Source organism: Eschrichtius robustus, chromosome 18 (genome assembly GCF_028021215.1).
Source record: "Eschrichtius robustus isolate mEscRob2 chromosome 18, mEscRob2.pri, whole genome shotgun sequence".
Classification (NCBI taxonomy): Eukaryota; Metazoa; Chordata; class Mammalia; order Artiodactyla; family Eschrichtiidae; genus Eschrichtius; species Eschrichtius robustus.
This window is the reverse complement of record NC_090841.1, coordinates 16,100,135-16,121,450: the sequence shown is the minus strand read 5'-3', so window position 1 is coordinate 16,121,450 and position 21,316 is coordinate 16,100,135. Positions and strand designations below refer to the sequence as shown.

Here is a 21,316-nt window from a genome sequence, read left to right as displayed (position 1 = left end):
AACTCTCCAGAAAGTAGGCATAGAGGGAACTTACCAAAGGTCATATATGACAAACCCACAGCCAACATCATTCTCAGTGGTGAATACCTGAACCTATTTCCTCTAAGATCAGGAACAAGACAAGGTTGCCCACTCTCACCACTATTACTGAACATAGTTTTGGAAGTTTTAGTCACAGTAATCAGAGAAGAAAAAGAAATAAAAGACATCCAAATCAGAAAAGAAGAAGTAAAACTGTCACTGTTTGCAGATGACATGATACTATACATCGAGAATCCTAAAGATGCTACCAGAAAACTACTAGAGCTAATCAATGAATTTGGTAAAGTACCAGGATACAAAATTAATGCACAGCAATCAATGTCTTGATTCCTATACACTAATGATGAAAAATCTGAAAGAGGAATTAAGGAAACACTCCCATTTACCACTGCAACAAAAAGAATAAAATACCTTGGAATAAACCTACCTAAGGAGACAAAAGACCTGTATGCAGAAAACTATAAGACACTGATGAAAGAAATTAAACAGGATTCAATCAGATGGAGAGATACACCATGTTTTTGGGTTGGAAAAATCAACATTGTGAAAATGAGTATACGACCCAAAACAATCTATAGATTCAATGCAATCCCTATCAAACTACCAATGGCATTTTTCACAGAACTAGAACAAAAAATTTCACAATTTGTATGGAAACACAAAAGACCCCGAATAGCCAAAGCAATCTTGAGAAAGAAAAATGGAGCTGGAGGAATCTGGCTCCCTGACTTCAGACTATACTACAAAGCTACAGTAATTAAGACAGTATGGTACTGGCACAAAAACAGAAATATATATCAATGGAACAGGATAGAAAGCCCAGAGATAAACCCATGCACATATGGTCACCTTATCTTTGATAACGGAGGCAAGAGTATACAATGGAGAAAAGACAGCCTCTTCAATAAGTGGTGGTGGGAAAACTGGACAGCTACATGTAAAAGAATGAAATTAGAACACTTCCTAACACCATACACAAAAATAAACTCAAAATGGATTAAAGACCTAAATATAAGGCCAGACACTATCAAACTCTTAGAGGAAAACATAGGCAGAACACTCTATGACATAAATCACAGCAAGCTCCTTTTTGACCCACCTCCTAGAGAAATGGAAATAAAAACAAAAATAAACAAATGGGACCTAATGAAACTTAAAAGCTTTTGCACAGCAAAGGAAACCATAACCAAGATGAAAAGACAACCCTCAGAATGGGAGAAAATATTTGCAAATGAAGCAACCGACAAAGGATTAATCTCCAAAATTTACAAGCAGCTCACGCAGCTCAATATCAAAAAAACAAACAACCCAATCCAAAAATGGGCAGAAGACCAAAATAGACATTTCTCCAAAGAAGGTAATACAGATTGCCAACAAACACATGAAAGGATGCTCAACATCACTAATCATTAGAGAAATGCAAATCAAAACTACAATGAGGTATCACCTCACACCAGTCAGAATGGCCACCATCAAAAAATCTACAGACAATAAATGCTGGAGAGGGTGTGGAGAAAAGGGAACACTCTTGCACTGTTGGTGGGAATGTATATGGATACAGCCACTATGGAGAACAGTATGGAGGTTCCTTAAAAAACTAAAACTAGAACTACCATATGACCCAGCAATCCCACTACTGCACATATACCCTGAGAAAACCATAATTCAAAAAGAATCATGTACCACAATGTTCATTGCAGCACTATTTACAATAGCCAGGACGCGGAAGCAACCTAAGTGTCCATCAACAGATGAATGGATAAAGAAGAGTGGTACATATATACAATGGAATATTACTCAGCTATAAAAAGAAATGAAATTGAGTTATTTGTAGTGAGGTGGATGGACCTAGAGTCTGTCATACAGAGTGAAGTAAGTCAGAAAGAGAAAAACAAATACTGTATGCTAACACACATATATATATGGAATCTAAAAAAAAAAAAAAAAATGGTTCTGAAGAACCTTGGTGCAGGACAGGAATAAAGACGCAGACCTACTAGAGAATGGACTTGAGGACACGGGGAGTGGGAAGGGTAAGCTGGGACGAAGTGAGAGAGTGGCATGGACATATATACACTACCAAATGTAAAACAGATAGCTAGTGGAAAGCAGCCACATAGCACAGGGAGATCAGCTCGGTGCTTTGTGACCACCTAGAGCCGTGGGATAGGGAGGGTGGGAAGGAGATGCAAGAGGGAGGAGATATGGGGACATATGTATACGTATAGCTGATTCACTTTTCTATACAGCAGAAACTAACACACCATTGTAAAGCAATTATACTCCAATAAAGATGTTAGAAAAACCCAAAAACGTTGTGGATGTCCGGCTCCAGCCTCTGCCCTGAGGAAGTTACCAAGGCTGGAGGACGGTGCTCGCTGTCACCTGCTGCACGGTACTCCCCGGCATCCAGAAACTCCCAGTGCCAGGCGGACCCCCCACAAGGGGGCGAAGTGCACAGAAGCCACCAAGACTACACCACTGGGAAGCAGACACCGTCAAATCCACCTGCTGTCCCTGCCAACACACTTACCTAGTTCATCTTTTGATCTCCCCGATGCAAAAAATGATCGGCTCAGCTCATAGCCACCGAAGAAGAAGAAGTAGCCCGGTACTTCTCGAAGTAAAGTGCTCGAGAGTCCGTGATAGAAGCCCAAGGGGCCGTCCTTCTTAAGGATACTCTTCACGACAGACCAAACTGTGCTGGGGGGACACATGGGGTGACAGTTAAGAACAGCGTTCACATCCAACTAGCAGACCTGATGGAGCTCTAACAAGGAAGTAGCTCATTTTATAAACAGAGGAACCAGAATTCCAGCAATAAAAGGTTTTTGTGGGAAGGAAATATCTCCAAGAAAGACAGGTATACAATTATTTTCTAACAAGTTTTATCACTTGAACTAGTCTGTGTAAAGATATTTTATTACAACGAAGGCATACATTTCTAGAAATCATTATCAAAGATCTAAAAGAGCCAATACCCATTTTTTTCAATAGTGAGTAAGTGAAATTACAATGAGATTGTCCAAACTCAGGGAGAATAAAATGGCAGTGTACGTGCCCAGTCCCTTACTGCCCTTGATTCCTATCTCCTCAGCCTTTCTTTTGAGCTTGTGTGTTTTGAGGGAATTGGTTCAGGTGTTTAGGGTTTGTTTTGTTTTGCATTCATCAAGTGAGCAACAAGCCTTAAATGTTACTTAAAAGCAAGACAAAAGAAATTCTAAGGGCTGAGCTATAGCTCCTGTAAGGCTCTAGATGCACCCAGGATTTAGTTCTTAGTGAGGTAGGTGTGTAAGAGTTTTCACGTGCAGCAGATCAGAGCCTGCAGAAGCCAGAACACGGGCACCTTCTGGGCAGACCCCTCTTCCTGGTGGTGCAGGGGGGCAGGCCCATCCCTGGAACAGCACCACAGACCACACCTGTCAGCTTAGCGAGCCCCGCACTCCTCACTCTGTTCTCAGCCGGTGACCTGGCTTGGATCAGGGAAGGATCAGGTCCCCAGGTAACAAAGGACCGCAGGTAACAAAGGCTGCTTTTATTGATGATCTTCCTTCCCAGGCATTACCCACTAGCCAGGGCCTGCCTGCAGTGCCCCCTCCTTCTATCAATACAATGAAGAAGTAACAAAGTCACCCCACTCAACACAATTCGCCTGCTTCCAATCCAGGTCTTAACCCCAAGCTACCAAATCCCAGGCTTGGGCACTGCTATACCTAAAATACAGTCAGCCAATATTTACTTTTGTACAGGGTGTCCGTCTACCTAAGTCCTTTGGATCTAACAATTACTTTCTTTAAAGATACTTTAAACGACTTTTAAGGGACACACGGGCAACTTTCTGGGTGCTGTTAATGATCTATTTCTTTATCTAGGTACCAGTTTACAAAGGCATGTTCATTTTGTCACTACTTGTGGAACTGCACACCTAGGATTTCCTGTGATTTCTGGGTGTTACTGTTATTGTGTGTACATTGTATTTCAATAAAAAAGCATTAACGACTTAAAGTTTTGAACTTCTAGGCTATGAATAATAGATTCGAATTGGTTGTAATGAATCTCACAGGTGCAGGAAATAGGGCGCTATGATGAACCCCATTCTCACTGGATGGAAAGTGATGACTCTAAAAACGGTCCGTTTACCTAATGGTTTTTCCCAGGAGATTTACTGGCTTTGAGTTCACTTCAGCAACAACCACGAGCAACCCTTTAGTTTAGATAAATAAGCAAGTTTTGAGATCGACAAGGATAATAAACTGATTTTCAATTCAAATATATAATGAATCATATTGTATATGAAACATACATTCACAGGGTAACTAGAATCTGTTTTCAAGACAGAGCTGGAGAGTGATTCGATCACTGAAGACTTGCTATGCTTATGAGGGTTTGCGTGAATGTTTTCAGAATCTGGCTTGTTTGTAGGTACACTTGAAGGATTCGGGAGGAGGTAAAGGAAGTCACTGCTAGGATCTGGGATGGTCAGCCTGAGCACCCGTGTGAAACTGGGGAGTGAGCAAATATTCAGCCCAGAATCCAAACTGGTGGTTAGGAAAGCTCAGCCCTCAGTTCCAAAGACACTGCTACGTGCCTCCCGGTACAGTTGGGGGTCATGCCTTATGCTCTCCACAGGCCAAAAGGGGTGTAAGCCCCTGCTTCTCCACTTTGGGGATATTAAATACTTGCCTACAACATTCTGTGGGGTGGATGGTGATTCCAACCACCACAGACAGTGTGTTCAGAAAATCATCCTCAGAGTGGTGGTGGAGAGGGGTGTTTGGACTAGATAATCTGTTTCTCTGCCACTTAATTTTAGTACAACATAAAATTTAAAAATACTGGATACACCAAGGCAACAAGACCCCACATTTGTGCCCGAGCAGCACTTACTTCTGGCTTTTGGCTATCTTTCCCGACGTCTCCATTTCATACATGGTCTGCAGCCGGCACTTCACGAGCTCGGTGGGGCAGAGGACCAGAGCAGCAAAGGCAGAGGCAAAGGAACCAGCAGCTGCATTCTGCAGGTCACTGGAAGGACGCAAGCACAGGAGGCCGGTTACCTACCCATGATTCATGAGCTCGGTCTCAGTATGCCGAAACACCAGTGGTAAAGGAGAGCAAGCTTGAGGGGAGAGGAAGACTTCCTCAGTGCCCACCAGGCACCTGCTGCTTCCTCTGAGGAGCCCACGACCCTGTGACAGTGACAGCAGTACCCCAATTTTCACATGGGGAAAATGATGCTTCGAGATGCCACGAACTGTGCTCAGTCACACAGCTGCTAAGCGGCAACGCTAGGCTTCACACCCAGGTCTGCCTGACTGCAAGCCCGTGCTCCTTTCATTAGGCATAGCTCTGTGGGCTGGACGTTTGTGTCCCCCACCCCCGGATTCCTATGTTGAAGCCATAACCCCCAATGTGATGGTATTTGGAGGAAGGCCTTTGGGAGGTAGTCAGGTTTAGATGAGGTCATAAGGGTGAAATCCTCTTGATGAGATTAGTGTCCCTGTAAGAAGAGACCAGAGAGCTGGCTGGCACTCTCTCCACCATGTGAGAACACAGCCAGGTGTCCCTGTGCAAACCAGGAAGAGGGCCCTCACCAGACACCGAATCAGCCGGCATCTTGTTCTTGGACTTTCCAGCCTCCAGAGCTGTGAGAAACAAATTTTTGTTGTTTAAACCACCCAGCCTGGGGTATTTTGTTCTAGCAGAGCCAGAACTAAGACAGAAAGTGACACAGAAAAACCAAACCAAACCAAACAATGTGGGAGAAAAAATTCCCTATGGTCCCACCACCTCAACACACACACTATTAATACTTCAGTGTGTTTGCCAGTGAGTTTTAAATAAAAACAGGTTCTGAGGCCATCCCTACGTGCCTCTGGATTCAGCCCAGAGCAACAAGTGTAATGTAACTGCTACAGATGAAAACCCAGGATACATTTTTAACCAAAATGTTGCTCATTGAAAAAAGATTTCCCAGTTCAGCTGATGACCTCCTGGACCTCAGCTGCACAGAGGGCACGAGGTGGGCAAGTGGTGCTGCCAGCGTGAGTCAGCAAGCTCGATGGCTGTAGGGCAAGTGGCGAAGCTGGAAATATACATGGAAAATGAATGCACATAAGTACAAAAATGCAAGAATTCACTTCATCTCACATGGGTTTAGTACCACCAGCCTCAGTCACCAGCAGGGGAGTGAAACTGGAAAGAATATGGGGGAAAGTACAAGAAACAAATTGCCAGGAAGACTCCTGAGAGTTCTTGGGGGTCAGCAAAGGAGATCCTCTCCAAACCCTGGGAGGATGTTCTATCACGAGAGCACCGTTGGCACCTACGGGGACAATCTTTAGTTGCATGGAAAGGACTGAGCTGCTCACAGCAACAACTGGCTGTGACACTCACCTGTTAACTGCCAGCATCTGGCTGTCACTGGACGACCAGGACAACTCACAAACCTCCAGAAGCCCCCAGTGGTAACCCCCTAGGCAGCCTGCCCAGGTAGCGAGGTCCCCTCATGATTTCTCTTCCATCTGTGAGCAGAAGCCTAACAGACCTACCACATTCAATTGCCCTAAAGTTACAATAAACTATCTCACTTACATCAATGGGCAGATCATCCAGACAGAAAATCAATAAGGAAACACAGGCCTTACACGACACATTAGACCACATGGACTGAATTGGTATTTGTAGAACATTCCATCAGAAAGCAGCAGAATACACATTCTTCTCAAGTGCACATGGAACATTCTCCAGGATAGATCACATGCTAGGCCACAGAGCAAGCCTTGGTAAATTTAAGAAAATTGAAATAATATCAAGCATCTTTTCCAACCACAACACTATGAGATTGGAAATCAATCACAGGAAAAAAACTGTAAAAAACACAAACACGTGGAGGCTAAACAGTGTTACTAAACAACCAATGGATCACTGAAGAAATCAAAGAAGAAATAAAAAAATACCTAGACACAAATGACAACAGAAACACTACAATCCAAAACCTATGGGATGCAGCAAAAGCAGTTCTAAGAGGGAAGTTTATAGCAATACAATCTTACCTCAGGAAACAAAAAGAAAAATCTCAAACAACCTAACCTTACACCTAAAGCAATTAGAGAAGAACAAACTAAACCCAAAGTTAGCAGAAGGAAAGTAATCATAAACATCAGAGCAGAAATAAATGAAAAAGAAATGAAGGAAATACTAGCAAAGATCAATAAAACTAAAAGCTTTTTCTTTAAGAAGATAAACAAAATTCATAAACCTTTAGCCAGATTCATCAAGAAAAAAAAGGGAGAGGGCTCAAATCAATAAAACTAGAAATGCAAAAAGTTATAACCGACACCACAGAAATACAAAGGATCCTAAGAGACTACTACAAGCAACTATATGACAATACAATGGACAACCTAGAAGAAATGGACAAATTCTTAGAAAGGTATAACCTTCCAAGACTGAACCAGGAAGAAACAGAAAATATGAACAGACCAATCACAAGTAATGAAATTGAAACTGTGATTAAAAAACTCCCAACAAACAAAAGTCCAGGACCAGATGGCTTCACAGGAGAATTCTATCAAACATTTAGAGAAGAGCTAACATCTATCCTTCTGAAACTATTCCAAAAAATTTCAGAGGAGGGAACACTCCCAAACTCATTCTATGAGGCCACCATCACCCTGATACCAAAACCAGACAAAGATATAACAAAAAAGGAAAATTACAGGCCAATATCACTGATGAACACAGACACAAAAATCCTCAACAAAATACTAGCAAACTGAATCCAACAATACATTAAAAGGGTCATACACCATGATCAAGTGGGATTTATCCCAGGGAAGCAAGGATTCTTCAATATCCACAAATCAATCAGTGTGATAGACCACATTAACAAACTGAAGAATAAAAACGATATGATCATCAATAGATTCAGGAAAAGCTTTTGACAAAATTCAACACCCATTTATGATAAAAACTCTCCAGAAAGTGGGCACAGAGGGAACTTAGCTCAACATAATAAAGGCCATATAGGACAAACCCACAGTTAACATCATTCTCAATGGTGAAAAGCTGAAAGCATTTCCTCTAAGATGAGGAATGAGACAAGGATGTCCACTCTGGCCACTTTTATTCAACATAGTTTTGGAAGTCCTAGCCATGGCAATCAAAGAAGAAAAAGAAATAAAAGGAATAGAAATTGGAATAGAAGTAAAATCACCGCTGTTTGCAGATGGCATGATACTATTCATAGAAAATTCTGAACATGCTACTAGAAAACTACTAGAACTCATCAATGAATTTGGTAAAGTTGCAGGATACAAAATTACTACTCAGAAATCTCTTGCATTCCTATATACTAACAACGAAAGATCAAAAAGAGAAATTAAGAAAACAATCCCATTTACCATCACATCAAAAAGAATAAAATACCTAGGAATAAACCTACCTGAGTAGGCAGAAAACCTGTACTCTGAAAACTAGAAGACACTGATGAAAGAAATCAAAGATGACATAAACAGGGGAATTCCCCAGCAGTCCAGTGTTTAGGACTCCATGCTTTCACTGCAGAGGGCCTGGGTTCAATACCTTGTTGGGGAACTAAGATCCCACAAGCCGTGTGGCACGGTCACCAAAAAAAAAAAAAAAATACCATGCTCTTGGATTGGAAGAATCAATATTGTCAAAATGACATACTACCCAAGGCAATCTACAGATTCAATGCAGTCCCTAACAAACTACCAATGGCATTTTTCACAGAACTGGAACAAAAAATTTTTTCATTTGTCTGGAAACACGAAAGACCTCAAATAGCCAAAGCAATCCTGAGAAAGAAAAATGGAGCTGGAGGAATCAGCCTCCCTGACTTCAGACTATATTACAAAGCTACAGTAATCAAAACAGTATGGTACTGGCACAAAAACAGAAATATAGATCAATGGAACAGGATAGAAAGCCCAGAAATAAACCCATGCACCTATGGTCAGTTAATCCATGACAAAGGAGGCAAGAATAAACAATGGAGAAAAGAAAGGCTCTTCAATAAGTGGTGCTGGGAAAAGTGGACAACTACATGTGAAAGAATGAAATTAGAACATTCTCTAACACCATACACATAAATAAACTCAAAATGGATTAAAGACCTAAATGTAAGGCCGGATACCATAAATCTCTTAGAGGGGACTTCCGCGGTGGTCCAGTGGTAAAAAATCCACCTTACAATGCAAGGGACGTGGGTTCGACCCCTGGTCAGGGAAATAAGATCCCACACGCCATGGGGCAGCTAAGCCCACACGCCACAACTACTGAGCTTGTGTGCCTCAACTAGAACCTGTGTGCCACAAACTACAGAGCCCACATGCTCTGGAGCCTGCGCTCCACAACTAGAGAAGAGAAAACCTGCACACCACAACTAGAGAGAAGCCTGCGCACCACAAGGAAGAGCCCTTGCACTGCAACGAGAGATCCCACGTGCCACAACTAAGACCCAACACAGCCAAAAATAAAATAAATAATAAATAAATCTTTAAAAAATAATAAAACTCTTAGAGGCAGAACACTCTGACATAAATCACAGCAATATCTTTTTGGATCTATTCCTGGAGTAATGAAAATAAAAACAAAAATAAACAGATGGGACCTAATTAAACTTAAAAGCTCCTGCACAACAAAGGAAACCATAAACAAAAAGACAACCTACAAAATGGGAGAAAATATTTGTAAATGAAGTGACTGACAAGGATTAATCTCCAAAATATACAAACACCTCATGCAGCTCTATATCAAAAAAAACAACGACCCAATAAAAAAATGGACAGAAGATCTAAATAGACATTTTTCCGAAGAATACATACAGATGGCCAAAAAAGCACATGAAAAGATGCTTAACATCACTAATTACTAAACAAATGCAAATCAAAATTAAAATGAGGTATCACCTCACACCAGTCATAATGGCCATCACCAAAAAGCTTACAAACAATAAATGCTGTACAGGGTGTGGAGAAAAGGGAACCCTCCTGCACTGTTGGTGGGAATGTAAATTGATATAGCCACTATGGAGAACAGTATGGAGGTTCCTTAAAAAACTAAAAACAGAACTACCATATGATCCAGCAATCCCACTCCTGGGCATATATCCAGAGAAAACCAAATCAGAAAGATACATGCACCCCGATGCTCACAGCAGTACTATTTACAAAACCCAAGACATGGAAGCAACCTAAATATCCATCGACAGAGGAATGGATAAAGAAGATGTGGTACATATATACAATGGAATATTACTCAGCCATAAAAAAAAGAATGAAATAATGCCATTTGCAGCAACACAAAGGGACCTAGAGATTATCATACTAAGTGAAGTAAGTCAGACAAAGACAAATATCATATAATATCACTTATATGTGGAATCTTAAAAAAAAAATGATACAAATGAACTTATTTACAAAACAGAAAGAGACTCACAGACTTTGAGAACAAACTTATAGTTTCCAAAGGGGAAACATGTTGAGGGGGGGATAAATCAGGAGTTTGGGATTAATATATATAACATATATAACATATATATAAAATAGATAATCAACAAGGATGTACTGAATAGCACAGGGAACTCTACTCAATATGCTTTAATAACCTATATGGGAAAAGAATCTGAAAAAGAATGGATATATGTATAACTGAATCACTTAGCTGTACACCTGAAACACAACATTGTAAATAAACCATATTCCAATATAAAATAAAAAATTTTAAAATGTTTTTAAAAAAAGTGTTTTGAAACCATAAAAAAAGTTACAATAAACTAATAGTTATAGAAACTGAGGTCAAACATTACTACAGGCAAACCTTGTTTTATTGCACTTCGCTTTATTACTTTGAAGATACTGCATTAAAAAAAAATTTTTTTTCTTTTTATTTTTTTAACACCTTTATTGGAGTATAATTGCTTTACAATGGTGTTAGTTTCTGCTTTATAACAAAGTTGAAGGTTTGTGGCAACCCTGAGTTGTCAGAGGATGGTTAGCATTTTTTAGCAATAAAGTATTTTTAAATTAAGGTAGGTACATTCTTTTTGAGACATAACGCTATTGCACAGACTACAGTATAGTGTGAACATAGCTTTATATGCACTGGGAAACCAAAAAATTTGCAAGATGGTCTGGAACCGAACCTCAAAGATTTGACGTGTGCCTGCATAAAGCCAAGGGCTGCCTACCATCCCGGTCCCGATTTCCTATCCCTGGTGGTCTGGCCTTGGTGCCTCAGGTGGATGTGAAGTGGGTGCCCAGGGCTGAGCCGGCCTGTTACACACCCGGGTCTCAGAAGAGCTGGCTTGGAGCAGGCTTTCTTTCAGGAGGAAGACACTGCCTGCAGTGTAGCCTTCCTTTCGATTTTAAAGAATGGTATGTCAGACGGTCACCAGGAGAGCCAGCTCCACAACTGTACCGGCACACAGCTTTCTAGGGGTGGGAAGTGCCCGACGCCATCCCCTCCATCCTTCCCCCTTCAGTCCTACTTAAATTGTTTGTCAAAACCAAAGCTTAAAGGGTTTGACTCTTGGCCAGTCTGCAGATCCATACTTGGCCTCCCTCCGGGACTCTCTGTCTACCTGCTGACAGGCCGTAGTCAATCAGGGTCATTGACCAGAGTTTGCCAATCTTGCTGGAACAAAGGTGGCATCGATAAATGCAGATGGCTGTTTCATCCAAGAGGCAGTAACGCCTGAACGAACCCCAAACATGCTGATCCAGGGCAACACAGGGCCGAGTCAGATCTGCAGTGGACTTTGGCTTTCTAATAAATACTTTCACCTACCAGCGCATGAGATGAGGGACATGGGCCCCAGGCTGTGCCTACAGTAGAAACGTTTAGAACTGGATCTCAAATGGCAGTCGGCGTAGGATGGGATTTTGTTAAGAATCAACTGTTTTGTCACCCACTCAACAAACGTGTTCCTAAACACTCCTGCCGTGTCAGACCCCGTCCAGCCAAAGGTGAAAAGAGAGCACTACCCAGGGCGTGTTCAAACCGAGAATATTTACTGTATCGCTGCTGAAATTCACAACAGGTGCTCACAAGCAGTTCTTTCCTTTCCCTGCTTCTGTGTAATTATTAATCTTTTCTCTAGACCTGACCCCTACAGAGTACTCCAGAGCCCCGCCTGTGGTCTTGTGGGAAGAATGCTGGATTGGGGGTGCAGAAGACACGGGCTGGAGTCCGGCTCTGTCACTCATTAACCCAGTGATCTTCAGCGCATCAGTATCTGTACCAGAGTTTCCCCATCTGTAAAATGGATACCATCACCTGCCTGGATCCTCGCGCAGGACCACGGTGAGGGCGAAGAAAGCATGACATGCGTGTCAGGGCTTCGTAAGCTCTCAGGCAGCATTTGCTCACTGGTAATGAGCAACCACTGTTCTGCAGGATGAAAAAGCTGCAGCCCCCGTCCTGTCCCCCAAGTTCAAAAAAGACGAGGGTGCTGGGTTAGGCCGAGTGAAAGAGGAAGCTTTCTTCACTGCAGGACCTGCTCCAGAATCTCCTGTGGTTGCTCCATTTCCCTGTCCTTCTCCAAGGATGCTGAAGGAGACCTAAACTCCAGGTCTCCTCAGCTAGAAAGTCTCTCGCTCCAGTGGAAAGAGCTACAGTCACTGCAGTGTCCTTCCTGTCTGTCTCTACCATGGGACACCACATTCTCCTGGTTTATCTTCTGCTTATTTCTTTACTTCCTCTTTTTCCTGACCCCTCCCTGCTGGAGGGTCCTAGGATCTGTGCTCAGTCCTATAAACACTGTCTCCCTGGGGGATTTCATCCAGTCCCAAGCCTTTAAAAAACAAGTTCCATCTATCAAGATGGGATGCCTGCTATAAACGGGCACATCTCCAGGCATCCCAGAAGAAGACTTCTGTACAAAAGGAACCTACTTTAGCCATGTGGGACCTGTATTTGCAATAGGGTCTTGAATTCCCACCAAAACAACAGGCAAGACTGCCCTCTGCAACCACGAAGCTGATAACAATAATTTTAAATGATTTAAAATAAATCAATGGGGACCTCCCTGATGGTGCAGTGGTTAAGAATCCACCCGCCAATGCAGGGGACACGCGTTCGAGCCCTGGTCGGGGAAGAGCCCATATGCCACGGAGCAACTAAGCCCGTGCGCCACAACTACTGAGCCTGCGCACTAGACCCCGCGAGCCACGACTACTGAGCCCGCGTGCTACAACTACTGAAGCCCACGTGCCTAGAGCCTGTGCTCCGCAACGAGAAGCCACCACAATGAGAAGCCTGCGCACCGCAACGAAGAGTAGCCCCCGCTCGCAGCAACTAGAGAAAGCCCGCGCACAGCAACGAAGACCCAACGCAGCCAAAAATAAATAAATATTTTTTTAAAAAAGAGTGAAAACTTATAAAATAAATCAATGTTCAAAGGAGCAAAGGCTAAACATTCCAGTGGTTTCCGAATTCCTTTTAGTCTCGGTATAATAAATACCCAAGGGATGACCAAGTACACACCCAAGTCTGATGTTTGGGGCAGACTCGACCAATGAAACAGTAGGTTCACCTGCATCTTCTCAGATGCTCTGACCCTTCCTAAAATTCCAAGTTCTTCCTCAAACCTATTTGGCTCTTCCAATGCTCTGCATTCTGCTGATGACGTGGAACCCAAAACTCGGGTCACAAGTTGCACCTATGGTTTAAGTTCTGCACTTCTGCCCAGAGAAGTGGCACCAACAGCAGCATTTGAAAAGCATCTTCCCCAAATATCATATGATATCACTTATATGTGGAATTTAACTTTTAAAAATGGCACAAGTGAACTTATTTACAAAACAGAAACAGACTCACAGATCTCAAAATCAAATTTCGGGTTACCAAAGGGGAAACATGGGGGGAGGGGATAAATTAGGAGATTGGGATGAACATAAACACACTACTATAAATAAAATAGATAATCAACAAGGACCTACTGTATAGCACAGGGAACTCTACTCAATATTCTGTAATAACCTCTATGGGAAAAGAATCTGAAAGAGAATGGATATATATATGTATAACTGATTCACTTTGCTGTACACCTGAAACACAACATTGTAAATCAACTATACTCCAATTAAAAAAAAGAAAAATAATAATAAAAAAAAAAATAATTTTTAAAAAAAGAAAGAAAAGCATCTTCCCGAAGAATGGAAGGAACGTGAGGGTGGTTGTTTCTACGTGGTGGATTTTTGGGCAACTCTCCTTTTGCATAACACGTGCGTTTTCCCAGTTTTCTACGATGGCAATATATGACTTCTTAATCAAAGAAAGTAGTTATTGTAAAAAAGGAAATGTTCTTCTCCCTAAGGTCTCATAAAAATCACAAGTGTTGTTTTTCAAACAAACAAAGAGTCTCAGTGACCTCAACTCACCTCAGCTTCGCCTGCTTTTCCAATCCAGCCACTTTCCGTACCACCTGCTGGCAGAATCCGTAGCACATGAAGAGGACGGAGTTCTCGGCGATGTTGGCAATCAGCGCTGGGCTGGTCCCCTTGTAGAAGCCCCGGAAGCCCACCTGGTAGTAGGTCTTCAGGCAGCAGTCGGTGAGGCCCCTGTACAGGTCAGGGAACGTCTGCATCTTCACTTTCATGGTGTCGAAGGGCTGCCCGGTGAATACACATGCTGTGCCCCCTGCAACCAGGACAAGGGTCCTTGTGCAGCACCAGTCTACAGCCACGTGGTAGAGTGCGGCCTCGAGGACCCATGGAGATGATGGACAGGCAGCCCACCGCAGGGCTTACCTCTGGGTCACTTCATTTTGACCTCCTCCCCCCCATACCTTCTAGCTCAGTCCAATAAAACTTCTAGGGGGTCCTTCATGTGTCTGGCATCCCGCTCCAGCCCTGAAGGAGCTCACACTCGGTAGAGGAGAGGACGTGTGTTTGACAGTCAAAGCCACCGGACGTGAAGGTGTGACGTGTGTTCAGGAGCATCGGTCAGAGGGACCTGGGCTCAAAGCCTGACTCTGCTGTGCAATCCTGGCTAAGCGATGTGACCTCCGAGCCTCGATTCCCTATCGGGTTAGCGTGAGGATTAGGATAAGGCTCTCACGTACTGGCTGCTACACAACAAGTGGCTAATTTATAGCGGTTAACTGTGTCTGTGTGTGCGTCCACATAAAAGGAAGGGGAAGGGAAGAGTCTGGTGTTAATCACTCTTTTGCCTGATGCCCAGTGGTCCTAATGACTATCAGGGAAATAACAGAGGAATAGGCCACAGATAAAGAAAACAAAGAGTCTAATTAGTCCCTGAAGAGCTAAATGTTTGACCCTATGGGAAAACCTCTTATTTGGACTCTACCAATTAATGATTTGTATTCAGACAGGAAATGGATTGAAACTTACCTCTGCTGAGCATAAATCATATATTTATATGCTTTTATACGGTGAAAGTATTGAATTGCATTCAATTACTTTGATAAAAATTCTGAATGTAAGGAAAAGAATGAACTATAAACCCTGTAGTATCTCCAGACCCTGAACCGGGTCAGCATTTGGGGAACTGTCTGTCACTGGTGAATGCTTCCACCTCCCCATGGGCCTGAGACGTCCCCTGCTTGTGTCAGGAAACACAGCCATTGGATGAGGTTATTAAAACCTCAGCAAAACTGAAGAGAAGGCTTACATAAAATATTTCAGAAATGCAATTTCATAACTTAGACGTAATACACAGTTACTCCAATGAAGCTGTGGAAAGTAGAGATGGAGGGAGGGCTGTTAAGAATAACTTCCTATTAATTACTGGTAGATGGACATTTCCAAAGAGTCTGAAAACTGATCCCTTAAGCAAGCACAAGTGTGATCTCCATGATCCTATCACCACTGTCCCTTTTTTCTAGGACAGCAATGACACATTTCTGCTTTGTTTTGCGCCACACTATCCCCAGTTCTGAGTTAGTGGAATATAATTTAATAAGATGTTACCATAATTGGAGTTATTCTCTCCCAGGTACTGATGGGCCAGAATAAAATAAGATCCTACTTAGGTCAAAAATAATCATTCCAAAAGAAGAGGTGAATGTCAGAATTTTTAAAGCGGGTTCATAATTTTGACAACCTAGATGCATTTTAGTTCTATCACAACAGATCCTACAGTCTATCTTTGATAGACTGACTGAAGGATATAAAATTCCAAAAGCTGAGCATCCCTCATGGGGTGAAACGCCCTTCTATTGCAGAGACACAAACTTGAGCCCAGGCATTCATGGGAGGGTAAGAGGATGCCAATGGCAGGCAAGTGGGTCCACTGTTGCCAAAGTCAGCATCCTCTGCAGTATGGCATCGGGGGAGCGGGGACTGGTGAAGGGGTCGAGGATGGTGCACAGGGCCTGGGGGGCTTGATTCCACGGCAGGGTGAGAGGCTGACCCAAAGGCACTCAGCACGTAAGAGGCCATGGGGCGGAATCCCGGCAGCCCTTAGTTCCCCTGCTCCTTGTGGTCTCTGACCTGGGAGCACCCTTGCCTGAACGTCTTATCAGTGTCTGCAGACTTCCTCATGAGCCTACTTTGGCCAATTTCTGGTTCATGGCAAAATACTTCCCTGAACCCATGATTTCCTTTTTACAATTAAGACGATGACAGGGGACTTCCCAGGTGGCGCAGTGATTAAGACTCCACGCTCCCAATGCAGGGAGCCCGGGTTCGATCCCTGGTCCAGGAACTAGATCCCACATACATGCTGCAACTAAGAGTTCGCATGCCACAACTAAGGAGCCCGTGAGCTGCAACTAAGACCCGATGCAACCAAATAAATAAATATTAAAAAAAAAAAAAAAAAAGATGACAACAGGATGAGAGAAGGCGGCTCTGACTGTTCTTGATCTGTTGACCCAGGAGGTCCCACCAGATAAAAGGACAATGGGCAACCCACTCCCCTGGCCTCTCCACTCCAAGGAGCGGTGACCCAGTATAAGAATCGGTGATGGAGGCAAGGGCAAGCCAGGGTCTTCATCTGGGAAGTATGGGCATTCCAGTGCTCCTCCAGCCCTAGAATCATCCAGGAGTCTGGAGAGCCAAGTAACCACCCAGGCACTTCCAAGTCTGTCACTTGCCTCAGGCTGAATAAAGGTGACCGTTCTAAAGAGTGGCCTGCGGTGGCAGGTGCTGCCCAGAGCTCACCGGTGCCTGGTGGGGCCGGAGTCTGCCCCAGCAATCGCCCCGCCCACCACTCCCCGGCCAATCCTGGGGCCTCTCCTTTCAGGGCTTTAAGACACAGTCAAAAGTCAGCCTGATTTACCAAAGACATTCCTAAGGGGATCCTTTCTCTCCCCCAGCAGTAGTAAGGCCAGCAACTGGGATTTCCCTGGAGAGACGGCACAGTGTTATGTTTGCACCCTAAGGCCTCTGAAGACTGCCGGGCTTGGAGCGGAATCCTGTGTATCCCAGCCACATGGCAAGGCACGAGTGGCTTCAGCTCTGAGCTGTGATGTTTGCAGCTGTCACCCGGGGACACTCCCACGCCATACCCTGACTCATAGCTCTAATACAGCGGGAACTACTCTACCTTCTGCTGTGTTTGCATCACAGTATTACACTTCTATTAAGTGGATTCATTCCAAGGTTAAAGCATGTCACTTCTGGAGCTACAAAGGCAATGTCTTCACCACGAGCTCACCTGCAGAAGGTATTTGAGGAACAAAGGACAGGTTTTCTCTGGAATTACCTGCGGCCCCCGCCGTGAGGTCAATGGCAGCTTGGATGGCAGGATTGGATTTCATGTTTGCCCACTCCTCTGCTGGGCTCCGTGAAGGGCAACTCTCAGGAGCTTATGATGGGCACCACATATCCCTAGGAGGAAGCAAGAGTTCACCATCAGTCGGGCCTCTGCAGCCCCGCTTTCTCTAGGCCTGCTGCCTAGCTACTGGACTTGAACTTCAGGGAACCGGGAAACTGGCTCTACATTGCTCCAAAGGAGGGGGCTCGAGTTGTCAGAGCAGCTCAGAGATCAGCCTCCCCTTCTCCCTGCCCACCACCTCCCCATAAAAAGCACACAGATCAAAAACCTTGCTCACGTATCACTGCTACAGCCACAGGTGAGGGCACTTCAACCAACCTTTCTGAAACCCTCAAGAAACGAATGCCAAATAAGCAAGCCAACCGGACATCCCAAGCCCCATCAAACCAGTTTTTCAGAGGCCTAAGTTCAACCATCAATCCACTGGGCTCTGTTCCAAATTCAGACAGCGGCCTGAGACCCTAAGAGAAGGTCACAAAACAGTAGCTCTGGAAAGGAATGAGTTAGGAGCTCTGTCAAGTGACACACGCCTGGGTCTGAATGCCTGCTCTGCCACCGGCATGGTGGCCCTTTGGGCCCCTAAAGCTGGAGGTCCCCGTCTATACAAGGTGAATAATAAAAGTACGATCATTATAATACGAGGGCAATCACAAATAGCCACATCGGACAAATACGATGATGAACTGTGAACACGCACCAGGAGTTCTTAGAACAACTGCAAAGCACAGCACCAAACATTACTATCATCATAGGCCTCCCAGAGCTTCTCAACCATAAACGTGCACACGAATCACCTGGGGACCTTGTTAAAAGGCCGATTCTGATGCGATTGGCTTCAAGTGGGACCAGAAATGCTGCCTGCCTGACGTGCTCCCAGGTGAAGTTGATAATGCCTGGCTATTAACCATATTCTGAGAAGCAACACCTGGGTCCACTGCGCCCCAAATTTGCTTCATAAGAATCACCTGGGACACTTGTTAAACATTCCAATAACCAGGCTGCTCTCCTGGAAATGTTGATTCAGTAGGTTTGAGCTGGAGCCTAGAAGTCTGGGAAAACCAGAGTCTACTCCCTCTACCTTTAGACAAAAATCAACCATTGGCAAGGCATGGTCTTAATAAACATTGACTAGAAAAGGAGAGGTGCTTCATTCACATAGAATATTAAAATAACCAATACAGAAACCAATTCTGTATCATTTTCAAACTATGTCACTGACTTACACGCCTGAATAACGAGGAATGCTTTTTATCCTTCACACTGAAGACCTGTGTGATTCCAGTCAGGACACCTCTCAAGGAGGGGGTGGGCGGGCTGGATGACCAATGAATACCAACATCTTCCTAATCATCAGCAGCGGAGAATAATTTTAGCCACCAAGAAGTTTCTTAACCACTTGAAGCATGTTGTCAATGGCTAGACACCAAGAATCTTTACAAAAAATGTTAAAACCAGCAACAACAAAAGAACACCACTTAATAAAGCAACTAAATTAGACATACAATTAGATGTACAAAACACTGACTTTATGTTACTGATAGGCCTGGAGAGGCAGTACCAATTACTAAGGTTGATAAGACGGTGACCATCCAGTATCCAGAGAAGAATATCAGGGTCCTAACCCAATCTCTTCCTTTTCCAGATGGAAAACTGAGTCCAGAGGAAAACAAGGACTTGTCCAAGGTCATACAACAAGTCCGTGGCAGAGACAGGATTCAACTCAAGTCTTGCCTTTTGGGTCTGTTCCTATCAACCAGAGTATTCCCACCTGGCCAAAAAGAGAAAACAAAACACCCAACCCTGCATTTTAGAGGAAAATGGAGGCAAGTGGGGAAAGGAGTAACAGACAGGGCACATCCAATGCAGCTCATTCCGTTGGGGGTGGACATTTCTTTCTTAACTTAGAAGGAAAGAGGCACAGCAGATGGTACTGTGTCATCAATGCGAATTCAACCATTTTAGGCAAGTCAAACTTAAACACATCAACTCCTACAAATAACTACTTGTAGAATTATTAGAACAGTTAACAGTCCTAACAGGTTAACTAACAGATTTAACTCAGAAGGGGCATCTGTTTCAAATTACGCGTAGCTTTGGCTTGAAGAAGGCATGGGGCGTGGTGGCAGCCAGACTGATCAAGTTCAGTTAATTAAACTGATTCGTGAGCCTTCGGTACCAACTGGAATAGAAAAACGGAGTCCTTTCAGCGTCCCTTTACCCTTCCTTCAAACTACACCGGAGTCTGACTCCAGAAGAAACAAACAGCGCCGACCATGTATCTTTTTCATTCGTTAGGGAAATTAACTTCTCGTGTGGGAGAATCCGAGGATGCCGCATTCCCCACTAGGTAACACGAATTGCTCCGGGAAGATTCCAGCTTCAAGGCCGAAGCTGGCGCCCGCCATCCGAGCGCCCAGAGCTGGTGGGGCCCACGGGCGCTGGGATGCAAACCGGTCTCGCCGCTCAGCATCTGGCTCGGGAGCTCCTGCTCTGGGGCTCGGGATCCCGATCCGCACAAGGGGCAGCTTAGGGAGACGACTTGCAACTTTGTTGTCGTCCCGGCTCTAAACGTTCGCTGGCTCTGCCACAACAACCTGCGAGGGTCTCCCATTCATAAGCGCCTCCGCCCTCCCTGCCCGGCGCGGAGCCGGCGTGACACGACGACCGGGCAAATGAGTGCAACCTTTCCCGGGAGGCGACCACTCCGCGCAGGAGGCGGGTGGCCCAGAGTCTCCGGGGAACCCCAGGCAGAGCGCGGGAAGGCGGCGCCCGCGGGTCCCCGGGCACGTGTGCGGCGCAGCGGGCCCGGGACCCCATATTTTCCCCCCCGCCTCCCGGGAGGGTCACGCCGCCCGGGTGCGGAGGCCGGCCGGCCGGCCGGCCCGCCCGCCCGCTCCCGCTCCCGCTCCCTCCTCCCGGCCGGTTCCCTGCAGCCCACGAGCGCCCGGCTGGGCTGCGCTCACCGCCGCGCAGACTGGCCGCGTCCTACTCGCGCTCCGCCGCCCGCTCTGGACTCTGGCTCGGCGGCGGGGTCGGCCGCTTAACACCCACGTCGGCTACCGGCCGGCCCTCCGCCCCGCCTCCCGCGCCGGACTGCCGCCGGCCGGCGGCCCCGCGGGCTCAGGAGCGCCCCCTGCGGCCGGGACGGGCTGCGCTGGGGCCGGGGCCGGGGCGCCTCCCGCCCGCCCGCCGGGGAAGCGGAAGTCGGCGCGGTGCGGCGGCGCGCTCGGGCCGGGGGGCGCGCCGGGAGCGGGAGGGGTTGGCGGGGCCGGGGGGAAGGCTGGGAGCCGCGGCCTTCACGTCGCTTTCCTGCCGCTCGGTTCCCGGAGGCCCTCGGTGAGCTCGTCTCTAGTTCGACCTCAGGGCGGGGGCGGGGGCGGGGCCGGGGCCGGGGCCGGGGCCGGGGCCGGGGGCTCGTGGTGTCCGGAGTGAGGACGAGGGACTGAAGTCTTCAGGCTGGTTAGCTTTGCTGGGGCTCGGGGCTCAAGGCCTTCCTTTTATATTA

At 45.4% G+C, this 21,316-nt stretch overlaps 1 protein-coding gene across 2 annotated transcripts in view; it reads right to left on the bottom strand.

Moving 5' to 3' along the window:
• The window catches only part of SLC25A15 (solute carrier family 25 member 15), a 30,842-nt gene extending 9,950 nt beyond the window's left edge, over positions 1 to 20,892 (bottom strand). The window contains exons 1-5 of one of the 2 annotated variants that reach the window (XM_068527016.1): positions 20,775 to 20,892; positions 17,692 to 17,864; positions 14,451 to 14,709; positions 4,930 to 5,067; positions 2,576 to 2,745 (exon numbers count right to left, since the gene is read on the bottom strand). In XM_068527016.1, the coding sequence (XP_068383117.1) occupies positions 2,576 to 2,745; positions 4,930 to 5,067; positions 14,451 to 14,709; positions 17,692 to 17,794 (670 nt within the window). In that variant the 5' untranslated portion in view covers positions 17,795 to 17,864; positions 20,775 to 20,892. The remainder of the gene's footprint in view (positions 1 to 2,575; positions 2,746 to 4,929; positions 5,068 to 14,450; positions 14,710 to 17,691; positions 17,865 to 20,774) is intronic. The other variant, XM_068527017.1, reaches the window with a different exon arrangement.
• Positions 20,893 to 21,316: the final 424 nt, after the last annotated feature.